Source organism: Gracilinanus agilis, chromosome 1, assembly GCF_016433145.1.
Source record: "Gracilinanus agilis isolate LMUSP501 chromosome 1, AgileGrace, whole genome shotgun sequence".
NCBI lineage: Eukaryota > Metazoa > Chordata > Mammalia > Didelphimorphia > Didelphidae > Gracilinanus > Gracilinanus agilis.
Window position 1 is genome coordinate 30,921,999 of NC_058130.1, and position 23,187 is coordinate 30,945,185.

The 23,187-nt window shown below is 39.3% G+C and overlaps 1 protein-coding gene across 1 annotated transcript in view; it reads left to right on the plus strand.

Moving 5' to 3' along the window:
* SLC25A26 (solute carrier family 25 member 26) overlaps positions 1-23,187 on the plus strand; it is a 145,757-nt gene that overhangs the window by 19,393 nt on the left and 103,177 nt on the right. Inside the window, exons 4-5 of the mRNA XM_044660651.1 lie at positions 7,783-7,887; positions 9,384-9,431. Coding sequence (XP_044516586.1) covers positions 7,783-7,887; positions 9,384-9,431 — 153 coding nt within the window. The remainder of the gene's footprint in view (positions 1-7,782; positions 7,888-9,383; positions 9,432-23,187) is intronic.

A 23,187-nucleotide genomic window follows, 5' to 3' on the forward strand; every position in this document is an offset into this window, starting at 1 on the left:
CAGGCATTGGCCTGAAGCAGAGAGACTGCAGGTCTTTTCCTCTGCCCCCAAGATCCCCATGAACAGCTGATTGATGGGTATCAACAAACATTTCTGGTTAGGCATGACCTGTGCTGTGCCTCAGCAGAGGATGATGAAGATGTCTATCTCCCGGAAGCTCCCTGGGGGTCGGGGGTGGGGGGGTGCAACTGTGGCCACATTCATCCTCAGAGCTGAGGAAGGATCTGGCCTGTGGCCCATCTTCCACCTGGTGGCTGTGCCAAGGCTGGCAGGGCCTCTTACTGCCAGGGTGCCATCACCCTCTGGCTTCTGTGACATTCCCCACGTTGAGGCAGGATCCTGCGAAGAAGCCGGCCCTGAGGACAGAGGACTGGATTCAAATCCTCACTCAGACCCTTCCCAGCTCTGTGACTTCACACAAGCCAGTTAGCCTTTTGGGGCCTCAGTTTCCTTATCTGTAAAATGCAGGGTATGGACAAGCTGGCCTTTGTGATTCCTTCTGTGTCTTGCAGTCCTGTAGGAGCTTCTCAGCTGTGCCCATGCCTGGCTTCATTGGGCAGATGTGGGGTCTTCTACCTCCCCTGAACTCCGTTCTTTCTGATCTACTGAAAAAAATGGTCCATCAGCACTGTGGTTGTATGCAGATAGAGATCTATGAACAACAGGATCGATTGTCAGCGATCTGTAGCATGTGTCCCTCCATGGATGATGCGGCTTAGCTAGGATTCAATGATTATTACATTTTTGGTTAAGATTGCCTTTAAAAAATCTGATAAGTAGAAATAGGGAAGATGTAATATTATATATACATGTGTCGATTGTCAAATGAAAATGGACGGAGTGAGCTGGATATTTAAGTGGAAGAGACGAATGGATGAACTTCAAACAGAAAGAAGTTTGGAATGAGTACATGCTAGAATAAAAGAAAAAAGCTGACTCCCCCTTTGACCACAAGATGGCAGGCTTGTCACATGTATGTGCCCTGTAACTAGGAAACAGGTTTCAGATTACTTCAAACTGGTCTAAAAAGTGACATTTTTTTTAAAGATTAATATTAATTTGGAAATCTGCCCTTCAAATCAGGTAAGTGAAGATGAATGTTATGGAAACTTCAGAAGAAGGATACAAAGGATAATTGATACAGAATACTAAATAATCAAAGTAAAATACAAAAAAAGCCTCTTTTCTAAAATTTATTTCTAGAGTGCTGCTAAGAGAGTTGTTGCCTGCTACTTGAGACTTGTTCTATAAAGGATAAAGCATTTTGTGCTGCTAATAAGATTACTTTTTGATTGAATATACAAAATATAATTACCAAAAAAGATTTTCTTGAAATCTTGGCTTATTTTTTGGTTTGGACCTGTAATTATATTGATATAGGAGACCTCTACCTAGTAAATCTCCTTCTGTTAAGGCAGATTAATGCCTGCCCTATGACTTAGAGTTTTAGAGTATTGTTTGATACACTGAAAATCTTAAATGGCCTGCCCAGGGTCCCATTGGTGGTATGTGTCTGAGGTGGGACATAGACAAAGCCAGCTTTCTATCCATTAGACCATGCTGTCAAGGAAGAATTATCTAAATTAATATTATCCTATTAGTGACATAGGATATGTTATGTATACATATACAGCCATACAGCCACACTCTTATCCATATATTATACATATATATATATATATATATAGAGAGAGAGAGAGAGAGAGAGAGAGAGAGAGAGAGTTAGAGAGAGAGAGAGTTCTCTCATATATCATAAGATACATGTATTATGTTTATTGGATATGCTCATAATGATGAGAACCTAGAACTGGGATTCAAGAGATCTAGTTCCTCTGTATTTTGGGTTCTTACATAAATTGCAAGAATGATCTAGGGCTGTGATTCCCAAAGTGGGCGCTACCGCCCCCTGGTGGGTGCTGTGGCGATCCAGGGAGGCGCTGATGGCCACAGGTGCATTTATCTTTCCTATTAATTGCTATTAAAATTTAAAAAAAATTAATTTCCAGGGGGCTAAGTAATATTTTTTTTCTGGAAAGGGGGCAGTAGGCCAAAAAAGCTTGGGAAACACTTGACCTAGGGCAAGTCAATGACATTCCCCCCCCCTCCCCCCCAAATGTCTCAGATTCATTGTGGCTAGACAGTAGTGTGCATTGGAGTTGGTTGAATGCTTGGACGCAAAGAGTAGCTATTAATGGTGGGCTATTAATTTAGCAGGGGGTTCTATAGCCAGCATTTCCAGAAGTCTATGCTTGGTCTATGATCTTTTAATACTTTTATTACTGATTTATATAAAGGCATAGAAGACAGGCTTATCTCATTTGCAGAGGAAACAAAATTAGGAGGGCAACACAATCCAGGATCAAGAGGCCTTGACAGGCTAGAATATTGTGCCAGATCTAATTCAATGAATTTGAATAGAGTTGAGTTTTAAAAATGAACTTTAAAAGTAAAAGAAAAAATTGAGGGAAGTGTAGCCAGGCAGCAGTTCATCTACAAAAGATTTGGGAGTTAGGCAAAGCTGAAAACTTAATGTGAGTCAATATTATGATATAGGAGACGAAAAAGCCAACTCCATTTTAAGCTGTCTTGAGAGATGCATCATATTTAGGACTGGAGTGGCTTTTGTGTCCAGTGCTCTGGTTAAATCTCATGGCTAGTACTAGGGTTAGCTCTGGGTGCCTGCCATGTTTTAGGAGGGATGGTTGATAAGCTAGGGCTCATGGTGACCGGGATGGTGAAGGACCTTGACATTACCATGCCTTGTGAATACTGGTTAAAGGAATTCAGGATGTTTCTAGTCTGGAGAAGAAAAGAAAGGGTTGGGGGTGGTAGGCAGAGATTATGGATATTCTCTATTTGGGTATTTGAAGGATTGTTCCTCTTGGCCCTAAGATAACAAAACTAAGAGCCATGGATAGAATTTGTCTTGAAGCTTGACCTAAGGAAAAACTTCCTATCAGTTAATGCTATATAATGCTAGAATGAGCTGCCTTTGGGCATTGGGTTCTCTCTGTCCCTTGTGCACCTGGTAGAGGTCTTGGAATAAAGGTATATATATATACATATATATATATATATATATATATATATAATCATTTGTCTGGCGCCTTGTTAAAGGGATTCATTCCTCTTCAGGGACAAGCCTCATTAGATGCCTTGGGCCTGCCCTTCCAACCCTGAGATCCAATTGTGACTCAGTGATTCTTTGGAGAAGTATCATCAAATGGAATAGTTTTGTCAATTATTCTAAATTGTTTGCAAAAGTATATATAAATTTATAATTTGAAGTGTCCTTGAGATTGGCACAGCTCAGCAGGGGCAGCTTTGTTAGCAGTGTACTGCTAGGTCCAGAGGTGAAGAAGCTGACAAGCTTCATCTCTCCTCTAATTGATTTAACCTCCTGAGAATCTGGATCTTTTGCTTTTGGGGGCTTTGCAATCCTTAGTGTTTCTTGAGAGTTGTATTCAGATTAACATTGTATTTTTCCATTTTAGTATTTTCCATATCTTAAATATACAAAGTAAAACTTATCACGTGCAACAAATCACGGTGAATTTCTTGCTAGTTTTTGAAAATATCTAAGCCGAAGTACATAAGAGTCTTTGTATCGGTTTTGTTATTTACCATTGTTTCAAATCTAAGATTCCATCATAGCATAGGTCAGATGAGAAATCCTAACAAAAGGAAATAAAGATTGACTCAGTGATAAACAAATACAGATGCTCGGGTTTCCTTTTAGAAAGTTCTAAGTTTCTTTTATTTTTGTGGAATTTAACATAAAATAAGGTCTTAGGATAGTGGCATTTTCATTAGACCTTTCTGGATGCTTCCCACTGTAGAGTCCAGATTTTTTGAGTGAAGAGTGCTCTGAAGAATACATTTACCAAAAGGCCTACAGATGACATTATCCTTATTTCCTTTCATAGAACTATAGTGCTATAACATGTTTTTGTTCTTGTGCAGTGAAATATTCCCTTGTAGCTCAAATTCAAATCTAAGAAAGATCAGAGTTAATAGAAAACAAAATGGAAGGCGGGGAAGGTATCTGGAGAAAATAGATAGAGGCATTACTTTGTAGCCTCTCTCTTAGGCCAGAATTGCAGCACCAAAAGAGTCAGGAAGCCATGCTGGGTGCTGTGTAGCCCTTTGCTTGGTTATATTGTTTTTCATCTGAGAACCTTTTTAAAGTTTGCCTTCCGCCTCTGTATTTTTAGGGAATAAAAATCTAATGTAAGGACATGGAAGGTTATGAAGCATGAAGTTCTATAAATATTTATGCCAAACCACTAAAGTCGACAATTCCTATTTTCTTGACATATTGGGGTCATTTGTCACTTTTGACCCTTGGAATTGAAAAGTACATGGTGCTGTACCTTTTAGAGAATGGATTTTTAGTTATCAGGAGCTGCTTTGTTAGGTTCATAGGAATTTCAGTATACTTTATTTCTTATTGCAGTTACTAATAGGAGCTTTAAAGTTTATACAATGTAATTAAAAGTAAGGTTAAATGTGGGCTTGTGTGGTTGTTCTTACGAACTTCAGGCCATATTGTGATAAGCTATTTAATTTTGTCATTTATCTTCTTATTGTACTTTGTTGTTGGTATAAATATGTCGCTTTTAAGTATGACAGCTGTAGGATTGTTCTGTAAATCATTGGTTTGAATTTGGCATTTCACACTAACACCTGTTGTGTTGCTCTATCTTAATTGAAATATATTTTTTCTGGAGTGTTTTGTTGCCCTTACTCTTTAAACATTGGCTATGTCAATTTTAAGGATTTTTGGATGATCACTAAACAGATCATTCTTTGTAGTATGTATTGGTATCTACTCTACCCTTTCTTTTCTAAGTCAAAAGGAACCATTTTATTGCATTTTAATCTGACTTCTGCAAGTTGGGCACTGTTTGTTACATATGTGCATGCTAGTTACATAGGATCATAAGATCATAGTGTTAGATCTGGAAGAGATTTTTGAGGCCATCCAGTCTTACCTCCTTATTTTATAAAAGAGGAAAAGAAATGCTTAATCACTTTTTTTTTTTAACCCTTGTACTTCGGTGTATTGTCTCATAGGTGGAAGATTGGTAAGGGTGGGCAATGGGGGTCAAGTGACTTGCCCAGGGTCACACAGCTGGGAAGTGGCTGAGGCTGGGTTTGAACCTAGGACCTCCCGTCTCTAGGCCCGACTGTCACTCCACTGAGCTACCCAGCTGCCCCCGCTTAATCACTTTTTAAATAAAGGAATGAATGCAATTCAGATGAGAATTGTTTTTAAAATAAAGTGGGGGAATTATTGGGCAAAGAGTAAAAGAGCACCAACTTATAAGTAATGATGTTGTTCTCCTTACTAATATAATCCTTCATAATATTCTAGGCACATACCAGGAATCAGTCTCCTATAAATGGTTTACCTCCTATACTCTGTGCCACTCTCAATATGAGTGTCATGGAACAAATAAGAAATGGGACATCATTTTTTAAAAAATTTCTGACCTAGATTGGGAAAGGCAGACTCAACTTCTTTGTTTCCAGCATTTTTCGAATCCCTATGATTGATGACATGGTCTTTGCCTTTGAGGAGATCACAGTTTTGAAAAGACAAGTCATAGATATATAAAGGGCAGGCAGGTGGTACAGTGGATAAGATGAGAGACCTGGGGCCAGGAAGATCTGAGTTCAAATGCAGCTTCAGACACTTTCTGGTTGTGTGACTCCGAGAAAATTGCTTAATCTTCTTTGCCTCAGTTTCTTCATTTGTAAAGTGAGCTGGAGAGGGAAAGGGCAAACCATTCCAGTATTTCCGCCAAGTAAACCCCAAATGGGGTCACAAAGAGTTGGATGGAACTGAACAGGCTGAACAAACAACAAGAAATCTAAAACAGAGGACCACCTTAGGCCATGAGTAATCAAATGCTACATGATCTTTTAGGTGCTATCAGATTTAAGATGGGAGACAGAGAACAAAACATGGACCCCTCTGAGTTTGTAGGGACTATCCACATGCCTCACCTAAGTCATTAAGCTTATAGTAAGTACTTATTATGTATCAGATACTATGATAGGTATTAGACATTAAAAAAAAAAAGTAGGAAGACTATCCCTGCTCAAGGATTTCTAGTGGAGGAGCTCACATGAACATAAATGGGTCTGTACAAGATAAATGGAAGGTAATCTTAGAGGAGAAGGTCTTAGCAGCTGAGGGAGCAGGGAAAGCCTTCTGGAGATAATTTCAGGCATGGAAAAGCATGTGATATTGCCAGAGCAGGAAGGCCCAGATATTTTCTTTTTATTTGTCATAAATCATCTGTTTACCTCCAATATAAAAAAAGTATATTAAAAAAATCAAAAGTATTTTTAATCATATAAAGGTATTTTGTTCTATTTTTTTTTAATATTGTGATTCATTGACTAGTAACCAGTTGTTCCCAGAGGCAGAACTGGGAGCAATTGATAGAAATGAAAGGAAGGTAGATTTCAGGCTGAATGTCAGGACAGACTTCCTAATGATTTTAGCTATCTCAGATGTGATGGGCTGCCTTGGGAGAAGGGGGCACCTTTAGCATCACTAGAGGTTTCGAAGCAGTGTCAGAATGAGCACTTGTCTGACATATTGTGCAGGGGATTCCTGTTGAGATACAGGTTGGATCAGACAGCCTCCTTGGGCCCATTTATCCCTGGAATCAGCCCCATTAGACTGATTCTCACATGGGGAATCCCTATTTCCATGGACCTTTCTCTGTCTTCATTCCTTCCTCAGCCCTTATGCTAAGGCCCCAGGGGGAAGAGGATTCCTTCTTAATTATCTAGTGAAGATCTGTATCTTTTCCTGGGGCAGGCCAAGGAGACCCTAGGGCAATGGGATTTTTTTCCTTCAGGCTTAGGCTGAATTTTTGGTCCCAAACTCTTAGAACATCTAGGTTTTTAGTGTCTATATTTTCTGAACCAAAAAAGTGACATATGTGATCAATATTCCTCATTACTAGCCTTCTTTCTCTCCCACTCTCCCCTCCGCCACCCAATCTCTTTGTCTATCTGTCTGCCTTTTTCTATCACTGGGTCATATTATTAAAAGAATAATATGCCTGAAAGGTATTCATTTTTAGCAGTCTCTAGTCTGCATGCTTTTGCTACTTTGAGAATTTTTTTTTTTTTGCCAAGCTTTTTAATGCTTTGAAGATATGTGAATAATTGCTAACATTTGAGAAGGCTACGTTTTTTTGTTTCCTGCATGAAATTGTTTTAATTTTACAGAGCTTGTTGTAGAATATGTTCCCTAATGTAATTTGCTGTTTTTTTAACTCCCACAAAAAGGTACCTTTGCGATTTTCAAAGTCCAGTTTTCTAGATTTAACTTGTTTTTAATCGTGAGTATAGGGAATGGAACTATGATCTCATGGTATAGGGAACTATTGGTGAGGAGTCTCCCTCAACCAATGATAGACATTGGCACTTTACAGTCTTAGCGAGTTGCCTTGAATAGAGATGTCAAACTTGCACATTGTGGCTGTAAAACTTCCACATGCAGCCAATTAAACTGTAATTGGGAAATAGTTAAGAAAATGAATAAAAATAAAGTACAACATAGATAGGTTAATTTGTAGTTTCCAAGTCAATATGTAGCCATTTGTGTATGAGTTTGGCCCCAGAGGTCTAGGGCCTAGAAATTACATTACAGTATTTACCTGTGGTCATAGTCAGTCTGTTGATGGGGATCATCTTTTTTTTATGATTAGTACAAATTTCTTAAGATTTTACATTGTTGAATAAAATTGTTTTTAGGTGGCCTGTTTAATCCGTGTTCCTTCAGAAGTTGTAAAACAGAGGGCACAGGTATCTGCTGCTTCTGGGACATTTCAGATTTTTTCTAACATCCTGTATCAAGAGGTAAGATCTGCTTTTGGACTGTGACCTTCTCTAAATGCAATATAAAACAATACCTGGCAGCTTGGTGGATCTTGGTGACCTAAGAAGTCCTCTCTATACCTTTATTAGGTCCTACCACTATGAAATATCAAGTTTCTCAAACCACAGCAGAGCTGCTTTCAGTGCCTACACTGGGATGTTGTTTATTCATTGGCCTCTGGTACTAGTTACTGCCCAACCTTAAATTAGACATTTGTTATTTTCTTTTTAAACCCTTACCTTCCGTCTTAGAATCAATACTGTGTATTGGTTCTAAGGCAGAAGAGTGGTAAGGGCTAGGCTTTGGAGGTCAAGTGACTTGCCCAGGATCACACAGCTAGGAAGTTTCTGAGGTCAAATTTGAACCCAGGACCTCCTGGCCCTGGGCCTGTCTCTCAATCCACTGAGCTACCTAGCTGCCCCTGACATTTGTTCTTAAAATAAATTATTGATCCCTTTTGTTTTACTCTGCAGATACTAATTCCCAAAGTGGGGCCTTCTCTTCCCCCCCCCCCCGAATTTCCTTCTTTTAATAAAGAAAATTGTTAAGCAGAATTAGCTGGGAAGATGGTCTTGGCTGATAATGTGTATAAGATTCTGTTCCTATGCTACCCCAACTCTCTAGTACTTCCAAATCATTCTTTCTGATAATGAGGTTATGGGATATTTTTGAGAACACTTGGATTTGCCAGTGTTTTTACATGTATGGCAGGTAATTACAGAGCATCATGATGGGATGGTCTTGGATGCAGTTTTTCTGGAAGACTCCATTAACAATGCTTAAAAGACAATTGAAGTGAAAGTTTCTGTGAGGCCAAGAAATGACTCTTTTTCATTGAGATGCTCAGAGAGTTGCTTAGAAAATAAGTGACTGTTAGCATCCACTTCTTACCTAAGAAAGGGGGTCATAGAGGTTTTAATTACAGAAATAAAAGATGCCCGTTGGAGAGCTCACACTGACTTCCAAAGATGGCAGATGGGAAAAACCCAGATTCCCCCAGGGGAAGCACTGTAGTTAATCATTATATTATGAAGAGATTATTAAGTAATGCATTGGTGTGCCATCTTCTGTTTCAAACTGTGGGCAATCATTTCATTTTTATATGAATGAATAATTGCTATTCAGTGAGTATTTACATTTGGAAATGTTTCTATGTTAAAGTGTCTCGAGTGCTCTTTGCAGTAATTACCCACAGAGAAGAGGAAATGTGAAATAACAGAGATAACAAGAGGAGTTTGTGCACTCCATTAATGTTACCAGAAAAGCTACCATTTTAATGGGAGTTAAACTAATCTTTGGGGTGGAGAATCCATCCTAGAGATCCCTAAAGTAGCTACCTGCCTTCTCACTGTCTAGGGTATTTCTCTATTATAGATTTGAAAGCTCTAGGCTTAGAATGGGAAGAACCATGGAACATAGAATGCCATTGAAAATTGCCTTTCCTTTTAGTGAATACCTTTCAATGTCTTTTTTACAGGGCATCCAAGGATTGTATCGAGGTTATAAAAGCACTGTTTTAAGAGAGGTAAACCACTTTTTTTTTTCTGTTTTAAAGTATAAACACAGACTAAGATTCATTTTAAGGACAAAAATCTTATTACACTTTATTCAGTAAAGCTACAAATCACAACAGAAATACTTATTTTTAATACCTGATAAGTAATCTTTCTGCCAACCTTTAGTTGTGTTCCTAGTTCAATTTGGTCTTTTCCTTTAATGATGATGATGATGATGATAATTTTTACTCTGAAGTTTCTTTCTACTTTATGGAACACTTTTCTATCTATTTTCTCATTTGGTCTTCAGAACAACTCTATAAGGTAGGCAGGAGAGATAGGATGATTATTCTTCATTTAAATGACAAGTTTAAAGTTCAGAAATGTTGTGATTTTCTCATAGTCATATAGTAAATGTAATGGTAGGCAGATCTGGACCCAGAACTCAGGCCTTTTTATTCCTAGCCCTTTGTAACAGACCATACTGTGTCCTTTCATTCTAAGAATGTGTCGGTTGGAAAACAGCAGAATCAAACATTACGGGTTGGATTATTTTCATGTATCCTCAGAATGAGTGATTTTTTTTGTTTGATTTCAATTTATTATTTATATATTTTTAACATTCTTTCCTTTTAAAATTTTTGAGTTCCAAATTCTCTCCTTTCCTCCCACAACTTCTTCTGTCCACTAAGAAAGCAGGCAAATGATTATATCATACATGTGAAGTCATGCAAAACATATTTCCATGTTAGCCATATTTTTTTTAAGTAATAAAGGTAAAGACAGTGAGAAAATTATGCCTTCCTTTGCACTCAGAGTTCATTAGTTCTCCCTCTGGAGGTGGAGAGTATTTTTTCATCACTGATCCTTTGTCCTATTTTTTCATTCTCTTGATCTTGTTTTATTGCTTCTTGATGTCTCATGAAGTCATAAGTTTTGCTTATAGTTGCTCATCATCCTCTGTTGGTTTTGCTCTTTTCTCTTTGTCCCTGTTGAGGGACTGCTATTTTTTCTGCTATTTGCTCATTTTCTCAGCTTTTTTTTTTTTTTTTTTTTTGCCAGTGGATTGAGCATTCTGCAAGTTGCTTGCAGATTCTGTCTCCTCTGCTGACTTGCAGAGTTTGACATTATGATCTGTTTTGCCCTGGAGCTAGGTCTTCAGTGAAGTAGTGTAGGCTTGAAAAGACCCATTACTACAAAGTTCTGGACCTCACTGCAGGCTGGTGCCAGGGCCTGGGATTGGGTCTGAGGTGCTCTTTGGCTGATGTAGCCCAGATCCTAGGATCCTGAAGTTAGTCTGTGCCCAGATACAGAATCTGGTGCAGTAGGTTGTAAAGTGGCCAACCAGCACTCCTCCGTGTGCAGTTTTGCTCCCAGTTTCCCCTTACCCTATAAAAATCAACTCTCTTTGCCTACCTTTCAAGTTGTGTTAAGCGGGAGAACCCCCTTACTCCAACTTGTTGGATTTTGATTCCTATTGTTCTGAGGTGCTTTTCGAAAGATAGCAAGAGTGGTTTTGGCTTTTGTTACTACTAAGCCACCATCTTGGCTCCACCCTCCCCATCAGTGGTCCATTGAACTTGTCTCTTATCAGAGCAGCCAAGTCTTTCACAGTTAATCATCATTACAACATTGCTATTAACTGCATGATCATCTTCTCTCCTCACTTTGCATCAGTTCATATGTCTTGCCATGTTTTTCTGAAACTCCTCCTCTTGTGATTTCTTGCAGCACAATAATATTCTATTACAATCATATGCCACAACTTGTTCAGCCATTTCCTAATTGACGAGCATCTGCTTGATTTCCAATTTTTTGTCACCACAAAAAGAGCTACTCTACATATTTTTGTAAATATAGGCCCATTTCCTTTTTCTTTGATCTCTTTGGGATACAAACCTAATAATGGTATTGCTGGGTTGAGGTATGCATGGTTTTGTAGTTCTTTGGGCATAGTTCCAGATTGTTCTCCAGAATGGTTGGACTAGTTCATAACTCCACCAGCAAATCATTAATGTTCTTATTCTTCCTTATCCTCTCCCAACATCTTTCATTTCTGATAAGTGTGAAGTAGAACCTTAGAGTTGTTTTAATTTGCATTTCTCTCATCAGTTGTGATTTAGGACATTTTTTTCATAAGACTTATAAATAGCTTTGATTTCCAGAATGGGTGCTTTCCTAACAATCCCTTAACTTGCATGCTTCTGTAAATATAATAAAAAATTTTCAGATATTCTTTATCATTTTGTGTGCACAATAACCCCACGAAGAATGTATTAAAAAGAAACAGAATCTTAGAGAAAATTGTCATGTCCAAGGTCACACTAATAAACGGCAAAACTGGCACATGAGCTGAGGTTGTAGAAAAGACTTGACTACCTGGGCTTCTTCCAGAAAAAATCAAGGTTAGAGATCAGAGATCTTATGATAATTAATTAGGGGTAAGATACCAGGAAGTAGATAGCAAGTATAAAGGTGATAGCGCCAGGTGACCTAAGTTTGGAGCCTAGCTTCAGTGACTTTCTAGTTACCTAATTCTGAGTCAAATCCCTGGATTTCCTCATACCAGACTGAGTAATCTGAGAGGGCATTTCTATCCACATTTAATGAACCACAATTACCACTAAAGGTAACATTTATACATAGTTAACAGTTTAAAAGAACTCACAATGTCTCTGCCTGACAATATATAAAAATTGTTTTGCCTTTCAATGAAAGAAATGTAAAGCTTCATAGCTTACAATTAGATACTCAAGGAAACAATTTTTAGATTCTAGGTGAGTACATTTTAAGGATTAAAAATTCAATTTCAAGTCAAGCCAATCGGTAATGCCTTCTGGTGCCCAGGAACTGTACTTGTACTAAATAAGTATACATTCTACATGTATACAGGTAAGTAAATATAAAATGTAGTAGAAGAAATGCAAAGTAATGGGACAGGAGGAGAAAAACTACTAACTATTGGACAGATCAAGAAAGGTTTCCTGGAGGAGGTGGTGCCTAGTCTATGCTTTGAAGGAAAGCCTGGGATCCTGTGGCAAATGCGAAAGAGAAAGTGTAGTCCAAACTTAAGAAGCAGGTTTCGCAAAAATTCAGTCTTTTGGAAAATGGAAAGGCATGCCTAGGGATTGGCAATAAGGCCTCCCAAACCTGGAACAGATTTGCACAAGAATAAGTTATTGTGAGTCAGGAAAGAAAGATAGGAGTTCAGTTATGAAGTGCTTTAAATGCCAAACTGAAGAGTGTAATGGGAAAACTTGAATAATGGTGGCATCCTCTGCAGAAACAGGAAAATCAGGAAAAGAGTGAGTTTTTTGGGGAAAAGGTGAGACCTTTTTTAGATATGTTAAATTTGAGATGAATGGAATCTCTCCAGGTAGAGATGTCCAGTAGCTACTTGGGATATAAGATTATCACTCAGGAGACAGCTGTGGGATGTCTACTAGACTAGGGAGTCATCTGCAGGGAGATGATTATTGAACCAACAGGCACTGAGGAAGTCACCAAGAAGGAGAAGATTAAAGGGTCTAGGCTAGAGGCCAAAGCTATATAGAGGGGTCAAGGATGATTTACTCCAGCAAAGGGGCCCGAGAAGAAATGTAATAAATAGTAAGGCAAGTAGTAAAAGAATCTGGAGAAAGCAGTACTAGGAAGTGCTTAGGAAGAGGATATGGTCCAGAGAGCAAGAAACTGAGGACAGACTTGGATTTTGTAGTCAAATGGGAATGAGGCAAAGCAGTCAGAGGCTGATTTGGCTGAGAAGGGGATGAGAGGTAGGTAGAGAGGAGGTTGGAGGGTGAAGTAAAGGTTTTTAAAGACTGAAGGAGGAATAAAAGGATGGGGCAGTTCTGAATGTGAGCCTTCATTTTATAAAGCTCTGCTTTGTAACCCAGTTTATTTTATATTTAGGCTTCCTTTGAGACAGAAACATTTTCATTTATCAACTCTATTTTTCATTGATCTAAATGAAAGACGATTTTTATGCATTTACAGAAGAAAATTAATTCGTATAAAAGCAAAACATTTAGATTCTGGGAGGAATTTTGTTTTATTCTCAAACTACGCTTTTGATCATGAAGCATTGTCTTCACACCATATAAAAATTTGCATGTCATTTTGAAACAGAATTTTTGGAAGAGAGTAAGCATTAGAAACAATATTTAATTAACTGGTACTGGTGAAGAACCTTTTTTTTAAGGAAATCAGATGCCTTTGAAGAACTGTTTTTAAGGAAATTGCCTCAAAATTAGTTATTTGGGGGGAAATGACACCTGCCTTTCAGAATCATAACTCCTACCATAGCTTCATTCTGTACTCATTTTCTGGCTCACTAAACATGTGTTATTTACTCAGATTTCATCTTGATGCAGGGAAAAGAGGGCAACAAGCCTTTTTTATTTCTTTGAGAGGTTCTGAATAAATGAATATATTTACATGCCACCAAATACTGATTTTGCATACAAACAAATAGATAAAATACATGGTTACAACTGGATGCTATTCTCTTTAAAATTTGTTGTGACATATGTCAAACTAGTAATTAATTTCTAGGCTGCTATCTTAGCAGACTCTCTGACCCTGCTGAGATAACTTTGTTTACTCAAAATGGCAAGGCTTTGTTGGGAATTTAATTGGGGTCTTCTGCCTTCTATGTATTCATAAAAGAACCTTCAGAACTGATTTCTGCTGAAATATTGCCTTCCTAGAGGCTCTTTCTGATAGAATAAGAAGCGAATTATTGCTGAATGAAATGTAGTTTCTTTTTCCAAATGAGGAAAATCAGAAGTGATATGTCTGTTTTAAACAAACATCTCTGCATTGCAACTGGTTTCACTTCTGACATTTTTCTGATACCAGCATCCCTTCTTATGGGAAAGTTCAGAAACTGCTTGGAAATTTGCACATTTTGTTCTAGATGCATTTTCCACTTTAAAATGTCAACTTTGCTTACCAGGAAGCCCCTAGCAAGAACTTGAGACTTGTATTATGATGCCCAGATGTCCAGGAAACTGTGGCATCATTATTCAACAGTGTTTGTATTGAACTGCCTACTTTATTCAGCCTTTATGACATTGGAAATCCTGATTTATTAACTAGACAATTAGAATTTGGCAAGAGGCTAAGTATAGCTGGTATATTGGGTTCTTTTTGCTAAATTCTAAAACCTCATCTTTATTATTTCTGTTGCCAATATCACAGATCTTTAGCATAATTGGCATGATGAGATGGAGGTAGGTGTGGACCTATGGAAGCTGCTTCTCCAGATGATCTTGCCTTCATGACTCAATCAGTTCCACCCAGTGGGCTGTGAGCAGGGATGCCCTCTAATGAGTTTCCAAGTCAGCATCTTTAAAATCCTGGAGGGGAACTTCTGATGGTAGAAGGGAATACTGAAGTTTGGTTTTGTATGATTGTATGCAGAAATATTTGAGAACCAGGGAAAATTTAGTTTTTGTATATCCAGGGAAATCTATATCCAGGAAAATCTTGGGCCCCAGATTCATATTTCTCTGCAGAGCTATTGCAGTCCAGAGGGTAGTTTCTAGCTTGGTGGGCTTCTGTGGATTTCTCATTCAGTCTGCCTCTGGGGGTTTTATGATAAAAACAATTGAAGACCTAATTGTGATTACCATTTCAAAGGAAAGTGATAAGGGCCTGACTATACTCTAAAGGCTTTAGTTGTGAAAATCTGGGTTGGATAAGAATAGATTAGCTAATTTAGCCAGTTTTATTATCCCACTCCCTCCCCCTAGCCTACTTTCTCCTGCCCATCTCTTACCCTTCTAGGCCTCATCATTTTCTTTCTTCCTTCTTCCTTAATTGTCTGTAATGTGTGAATTGAAGCATATTTTAAAATACTTATGTCTGTTAAATAATTTCAGGTTCCCTGATCGTGATTTAAAAATCAGACAAATTTAATTGTTTAGCAAATCTATACTGATTCCTTTTTAGTTGATTTTACTTGATTAATAAAAAAATATATTCTTCATATCTTTGTACTGATTTATTTTCTTCCTTGGCAGGAGCCCATAATATGCTTATAGGCTTAGGGTATGCTTCGCTCTATTTGGCATGATTTAGTCATTGTTGAGTTGTTTCTGTCTTGTCTGGCTTTTCTTGACCCCATTTGGGGTTTTCTTGGAAGAGAATACTAGGCCATTTGCTTCTCTAGCTCTTTTGCAGGTGAGAAAACTGAGGCAAACAGGGAGAAGTGACTTGCCCTGGGTCACACAGCTAGGAACTGTTTGAGGCCAGATTTGAATTTAGGAAGATGAGTCTTCCTGACTTTAAGAGAGGGGCTCTATCCATTGTACCACCTGGCTATGCTAGACTATATTGTAGTAAGATTTTAGCATCCTATAGCAAAGGCTGAAAGGGGCAGTCAAGACCATCTGGTCAAACCCGTTTATTTACAGACAAACTGAGGCCCAGAGAAGTGAAAAAAATCTCATAATGTCATGGAGCTAGGCAATATTGGAGGTGATTTAAACCCAAGTTGGAGTTGACTGAGACCATAGCATTGCCTCTGTGATGTAAGAGTCAGTCATTAGAGGCACTTGGAGTTAGGAAGACCTGCTTTAGGGGTAGGCAGGGTGAGGAGGACTAGCTTCTGAGAGAATCAGGGAAGACTTTTCAAAGGAGGCAATGGTTGAGCTGAGCTTTGAAGGGAAGAGGGGTTTTAAGAAGCAGAAGGGACAAGGGAAAGCAGTCAGGCACATAACATGAATGTCTTCTTTAGAGAAACCTGGGGAGACTTCTATGAAGTGACACAATGAAGAGAGCAGCATGAGGAGGACAATTTATTCAGTAACCACTTCGTAAAAAAGAAGCTTGGGAAGACTTAGGAACCCTGATCAATGCAGTAACCAAGCAGGACTCCAGAGGAGCCATGATGAAGCCCAGCCAACTAACCTGGGGATGGAGTCAGGGGAAAGAACAAGGAGTTTCAGACATGGACTGAAGTGTGATTTTTGTTGGGCGACAATGCACATTTGCTTCAAAAATTATGTTTTTCTTGGGGTCGGATTTGAGGATAAGAGAGGGGAGACAGTAATCTTGTTACTCTTAAAAAGAAAAGGAAAGGAAAGAGATTGATTGAAATGTTTTTTAAAATGTTCAGAAGAAAAGAGACATTGAGAAGGAAGCAGGGGCAGACAAGCAAGGCTACTTTGAAACTGCCAGGCTGAAGATATGACAGACTTTTAGAATAGCAAGCTGTCTGTGATGGAGATGTATGGTTCCACTAGTATCCTCTTTAAAAACTCTTCTGTTTTGATTATGGAAATGTTCTCTCCTTTGGGTGTTCCTTCCGTTCAAAAGGAAATAAAAGAATATAAGGGAAGCTGGGATGGGAGGGTGATAGTCTAGCAATTTATCCTCTGTTCTTTGCTTCTTTACTTTATCATTGACTGGGACAAAGCCACAGGTAACTATACCTATTAGATTTGTAAATGACAAAAAGCTGGGAAGAAATATTAACCAGCTGAATGACAGTTGTGATCTAAGCTTTCAATAAACTAGAAAACAGGCCAAATATATTCAGTAGGATGAATGAGATTTATTAGGGATAAGTTCAGTCCTGCACTTGGGTTCAAAAAGTACAACTCCACAAGTACCAGATGGGAAGAATATGACTAGATAAGAGTTGATCTGAAAAAGGTTTTCAGTTTTTAGAAGACTTCAAGGTCAGTCATATCAGTCAGTGTGATAGGGCTGCCCCAAAAGGCTGTTGGGACATTAGGCTGCATTTTGGAGGTGACATTGCTGGTCTGACCTGCATTCAGATCTAGGTACTACATTTTCTGAAACATAAGGATAAGTTGGAGTAGGACCACCACCAGGAGGAATATACCCTTTAGCTAAAGGAGCTGTGGTTGTTATCCTGAACCAGGGAATACTTAGGTAAGACTTAACTTTCCTCAAGTACAGGGAGAGGCTCCCAAGTGGAATAAAGGTCACCCTTAGCCCCTGAGGGGAGAAGTAGGAGAAAAAAGTTGAGTAACTGAGAGGCAGATTTCATCTCTGTGCATATAAGGAGAAACAATGCCCTTCTCCTTTAATGAACTTCTTAGATTTTAAAAAAATGGAAATATGGAATTTTACATTTATTCTTAAGTGATCAGAGCTCTCCAAAAATGGAATGGCCTCATTTGGGAATGACTCCCCCTCTAAAAATCTTCAGGTGAGAGCTAGATAACCCCATTTTTTTTTAAACCCTTAACTTCTGTGTATTGGCTCCTAGGTGGAAGAGTGGTAAGGGTGGGCAATGGGGGTCAAGTGACTTGCCCAGGGTCACACAGCTGGGAAGTGTCCGAGGCCTGATTTGAACCTAGGACCTCCCATCTCTAGGCCTGACTCAATCCACTGAGCTACCCAGCTGCCCCCAATAACCCCATTATTTAAGGGGATTTCCTAAAGAGAATCTAGTTTTAGTCGGGATTGGGTCAAACCAGAGGGCTTCCAAACTCTTGTCCAACTCTGATATTATGTGATTCTTCATGATTTCCTATGTCCCCACTGAGGCTTCTCACAACTCAAACAGCACAGTTTTCTAAATCTGTTCCTATACTTATCACATAATATGGGTTATGACTCCTAAACTGAGTCCTTTTCTAAACTATTGTCCCCAAGTCAACCAGTACTGATTGAGTGACTGCTCTGTGCCAGGCATCATGCAGTACACTGGCACACCAACAGCCCTTGTTCTTAGGAAGCCGAGTCAGGCTCTGCAGATATAGAAAAGGCACTTTAAAGATGTTGTATTATAATAAGAGGCCAAGATACCAAGAGACTTAATTACTATTAAGTGGATAAATTGACCAAGAGCAATCATAATTAAAGGTTGTATTTGTATAGCACTCTAAGGTCCACAGAGTGCTTTTCTTACAACTCTGGGAGGGAAGAGTTGTTAGTGCAGTGAGGACATCACCCGTTGTTCTAGGGAACAGGGCCAGAAGTCTCCAGTTCTGCTGGCCACTCACTGAGGGGCTCCTGGGTCAGGCTTGTCCAGGCAGCATTTAGGAGTTTACTCCATGGTCATGGAAAGCAAAAGAAAGAAATTTTCTCACTTAGTCAAAGAGTAAACTAAATTTGTCGAGGTTTAGCCAGAGGCAGAAACCAGGGAGTTTGAAGGTGAGAGTTTCTTTGGTGACTTGGCCTTTGTCCACTCCAGGAAAGAGCTGGAGAGCATAGGACTATGGGAGAGAGTCTGAGTGAGTGACCCCCTACTAGAGAAGGCCTGGAAGACTGGGAGGGCACAGCATCAAGCAGTGGACTCAGCAGCAAGTAGCCCTGCTGGAGAGCAGAGGGAAGAGGACCCAACTGAGTAGCCCAGTTCACCCAAGAAACTGCCCAGTGACATTAGGGAGAGCAAGGACTCTACAGGAAAGTGTTCCAGGTCTGTTCTCTTAGGAGAGCTGAGCCGCCCTGTGAGTACAGCTGACCTACAGGGTTCCCTGGATATGCCCCCTGCCCCTGGGCACCTCCCTAGGCATGGGGACGGAGAACTTTCTGCTCATTGATTCGTTCTGCTGTGTGTTCACTTCTGCTTTGCTTTGAAGGATGGACAATTCCAGGCTCTGCCTTCTCAGCTTCCTCTCTGGATTCCCTAAGTAAGGCCTTTCAAGATTCAAGTGAAATGCCACCTTCTTTCAGAATCTCTTCTTTATTTCCGCAGTGGGACCCCAGGGTTAGGGGCATTATTTTGTATTTTTGTTTGTTGGCTCACTTCTCTGGCTGCATATGGCTTCTCTAGTAGAATGAAAACTTCTTGATGTGAAGGATGGGGTTTAGTGCCTGCTTTAACATGCTTGGGGAATTGTGGATTCAGGTAGTCTCTCCTATTATGGCCATATCTTTAGTGGTCATTTAAGTGTGTTCTTTAAGAGCTATGCTTTTCCCTTGTCCTTTAACAACACAGAATTAAAAACATGAGAGCAGGGACACTCTTGTGTGGCACTAAATCTCACAGCTCTATTGTTGTCACAAAATGAAGCCATATCAGAACAAACAACTGCTTGTTCAGGTTATTTCAGCCACCACTCTGCCTCCCAGCGTGCATAGCTAGAGCCCTTACACTAAGTGCCCAGGGAAGTGTTGCTTGGTGGGTAGAACACTGAATAGCCTCAGAAAGACCCAAGTTCAAATCCCATCCTATCTTGGAAGGTCTTGCATCTGCCCATCTCCTCTGCTCACTTGGTTGGACCCTTGTTAATATCCCTCTCCTGGACTATGGCTAGTTTCCTTATTGGCTTCCCAGCCTCCAGCCTCTTTTCCCATCCCCACATGGGGAGACCCCTCTGCTTCCTTTAGTGGAATGTCTTCCCTTATTAGAATGGAAGCTCTTTGAGGCCAGGAACTCCAGTTTTTCTGTTTGCTTGCCTAGCTCAGAGATAAGGGATTATTATCTGGCTCTGGATAATTTTGATATTGTTAAAGCCCTGATGGGATTGTGTACCTTTCATGCTAACGGAGCTCATTGGCTTTCCCATTTCCTCCAGGATAAAATACAGGTGCCCTGGTTTGACATGGAAGCCCTTTAAAATCCACCTTTCCAGACTTGTTATACGTTATTCCTCATCACACACTGTACCCTTTGGCCAAATGGGCATATTTGCTACTCCTTGTAGATCCCATTCCATCTCCCCTTCCTCTCATTTGTACAGGCCATCCTTGTTACTAGAAGGATCTTCCTGCTTCAGAAAGTGTCTGTACTCTCCCTGTTCCAAACCTCCTTAACAGCACAGTCCCAGCTGAGGCCTACCATCTTCTGATGTTCCCAGTTGCTCGTGTCCTCCCATACCTTACACTGATTCCCCTTTTCATTTTATATATAGTTTGTGTAAATGTCATCCAACCCAAACTAAACCCTGGATTACCCCCACTCTACCTTCTGTCTCCTCCATTCCAATCATTCATTGTTGAAATGGAGCCAAAGAAGATCCTATGTTAATGATTGGCTTCACCAAGAATTTATGTATCTAATTTCACATTAAAGCAAGGCAATACTTTTACTCTTCCTTAATTTCATTCTTATCCACTCCTGACACCAACTGTCCCAGACCAATTCTCTCTTTGAGTCTCCCACACTATTCTCTGTTTCTCTGTCTCCAGAGCTGAGCACTCTACCTTGTGCTTCTGTGAAAAAAATTGAGGCCACAGGGTGTGAGCTCTTTTTTTCCCCTTGATTACATCTCACATCTCCTTGACATCATTCCTCCTTCAGTGTAGTCTGATCAAGAGGTGGCCCATCTCCTTGGCAAGACTGGCTCCTCTCTATGGACCCTTGACCCCACATTACCTGTCCTTTTCCAGCAGATCACCCCCACAACCATGCTTTCTCCCTTACCTTCAGTCTCTTCCTAGCTTCTTTTTTTTAAATCCTCACCTTCCACCTTAGAATCAATACCACATATTGATTTCAAGGCAGAAGAGTGGTAAGGGCTAGGTAATGGGGGTTAAGTGACTTGCCCAGGATCTACGCAGCTAGGAAGTGTCTGAGATCAGATTTGAATTTAGGCCTGGTTCTCAATCCACTGTGCTCTCCAGCTGCCCCTCAGCTTCTTTCCTTGTTACTGACAAACACATCCTGGTATTGCCTACCCTTAAAAGACTCTCTGATGTGATCCTTCTACCTTTCATGCTCTCATCTCATTTCCCCCTGCTTTTCTCAGCCAAACTCCTAGAAAAAGCAATTTACATTTGTTTAATCTCTAACCCTTATACTCTCCCTTAGCCCTTTTCATTCTGGCTTGTGACCTCATTGAACAACCAAAATTGCTCTCTCCAGAGTCTCCATTGACCTCTTAATAACCAAAAGTCTTTTTTCAGTCTTCATCCTTCCTGACCTCTTAGTGTTGTTAGCTACTTTCTTCTGGATTCTCTTCCCTTCTCTAGGTTTTCATTACTCTGTTCTCCGTTTTTCCATTTTCTTCCTGTGTGTCAACCATTCCTTCTTAGTCTTTTCTACTTGTTCATCATCTGTAGCACATCCCCTAACTATTGGATACCTTTCTCATTCTACTGGATGGGCTTTCTCATTCCGTACTCCATCATGACAACCCCATCATGACACAAGAAGGGAAATTAGGGGGCTACTATAATAGCTCGTCTGGGAGATGAGGACTCTGAGTGGTGGTGAATGTAGGAGTTAAGGGAGCTATTATAGTAGCCCCCTAATTTCCCTTCTTGTGTCATGTCTCTCTCTGCTTCAATTCATCCTCTACTGTGATTTTCTTAAAGTGTAGGTCATACAGCGTCACTCTCCTCTTCACCAAACTCTATTTCTAGGATCAAACACAGATTCCTCTTTTTGGCACTGAAAGCCCTTCATGACTCGGACCCTTCCTTCTCAGCCTTATCACACATTACTCCACATTGAGCCAAATGCTTTATTGGTCTGTTCTTTCCATCCCCATGCCTGGATGCTGGCTCTTTCCCATGCCTGGTGGACATTCTTCTCCTCCTCATCTCTGTCTTTTAGAATCTCTGGTTTCCTTTTTAGCTCAACCTAAGTCTTACCTTTTCCATGAAACTTTCCCATTCTCCTCATCTGGTACTGTCTTCTCTTTTGCATCTGTCTATCTATGTATTTGCCTCAGTGCTCCCCTTTCTAGATTGTGAGCTTCCAGAGAAGAGAGGGACGATTTCACTTCTAGTAGACATTTGATAAAAGCTAATTGGATCAGAAGCCTCAGTTTCCTTATCTATAAAATAAAGATAAAAATAGCAGCTGCTTCACACAGTGGTAGATGAACAAAGTCACACATGTAAAGTGTATTACAAACCTTCAGGTGATACAGGAGACGTACAGTAAATACCTACAGTTTTTTCTCTCAATGTCTCTTCTTCCACTATTATGTTTGTCTTTTTCCTGTGTAATTATCCCTACTGATGAAATAAATTCTTTGGTCTGGATGAAGACAGAAAAGGCAGAGTTTACACAACCCTAAGGAAGCACTAAGGAGATGGTTTCTGCAGTCATTTCTGTGAACTCTCAATAGAGAGCGTGTTGGGAAAAAGGTCTTTATTCTCAATATTACATTCCTATATAAGCTCCCCAAATTATGTTTCTTCACGTTAGAAAAGTGGTAAAATACCATATGGTCCTTTGCACAACTCATTAATTCTACTAGCGGGGTGAGGGGAGCCATTGTAGGTTTCCATATTTTTTAATGTGAAGTTGATTTTATGTTAAAATCTAACACAAATATGTTGAGCTTCATTTAATTCCTATATAATTCATTTTATTAACTATGACCAAATAGAACATCTGTTAGAATTCCATAATGTTAACTTCATGGGAAAAAAAAGTTTGGTTTTGGAATTTTTCCATTGTTTTAATGTTTCAGACTTTGAACAGATGTCTTCAGGGGACATTTTAATTAATGGAAATATTATACAAATGAAAATAAAATTTCTTTTAATCACAGGAGCTTATCATAAAATAAATTACTTAATAACCCCTGCACTTATTATACTCACCCAAGTGATATGACTATTAGATTAAAATAACATTTGAATGCAAAAGTCATAAAATTATCATGGTTTCAAATGTAAATTTTAGCCCTCAATTGCACATTTTTCTATTAAGTAAATATAAACTTTTTTAAAAAGTAGAATAGTGTTAAAATAATGTGATATTGGAAGAGCAACCTTTTGGCTTTTTTGGTGCATTTTTTTCATTATGTTTGATTTACTTGAAACCAGCTTTCATTTATTTTTCTTAATATTTGCAATTTTTTTGTAATGTTCAGTTTTTAAAAAATACCACATCTTCCCTCTATC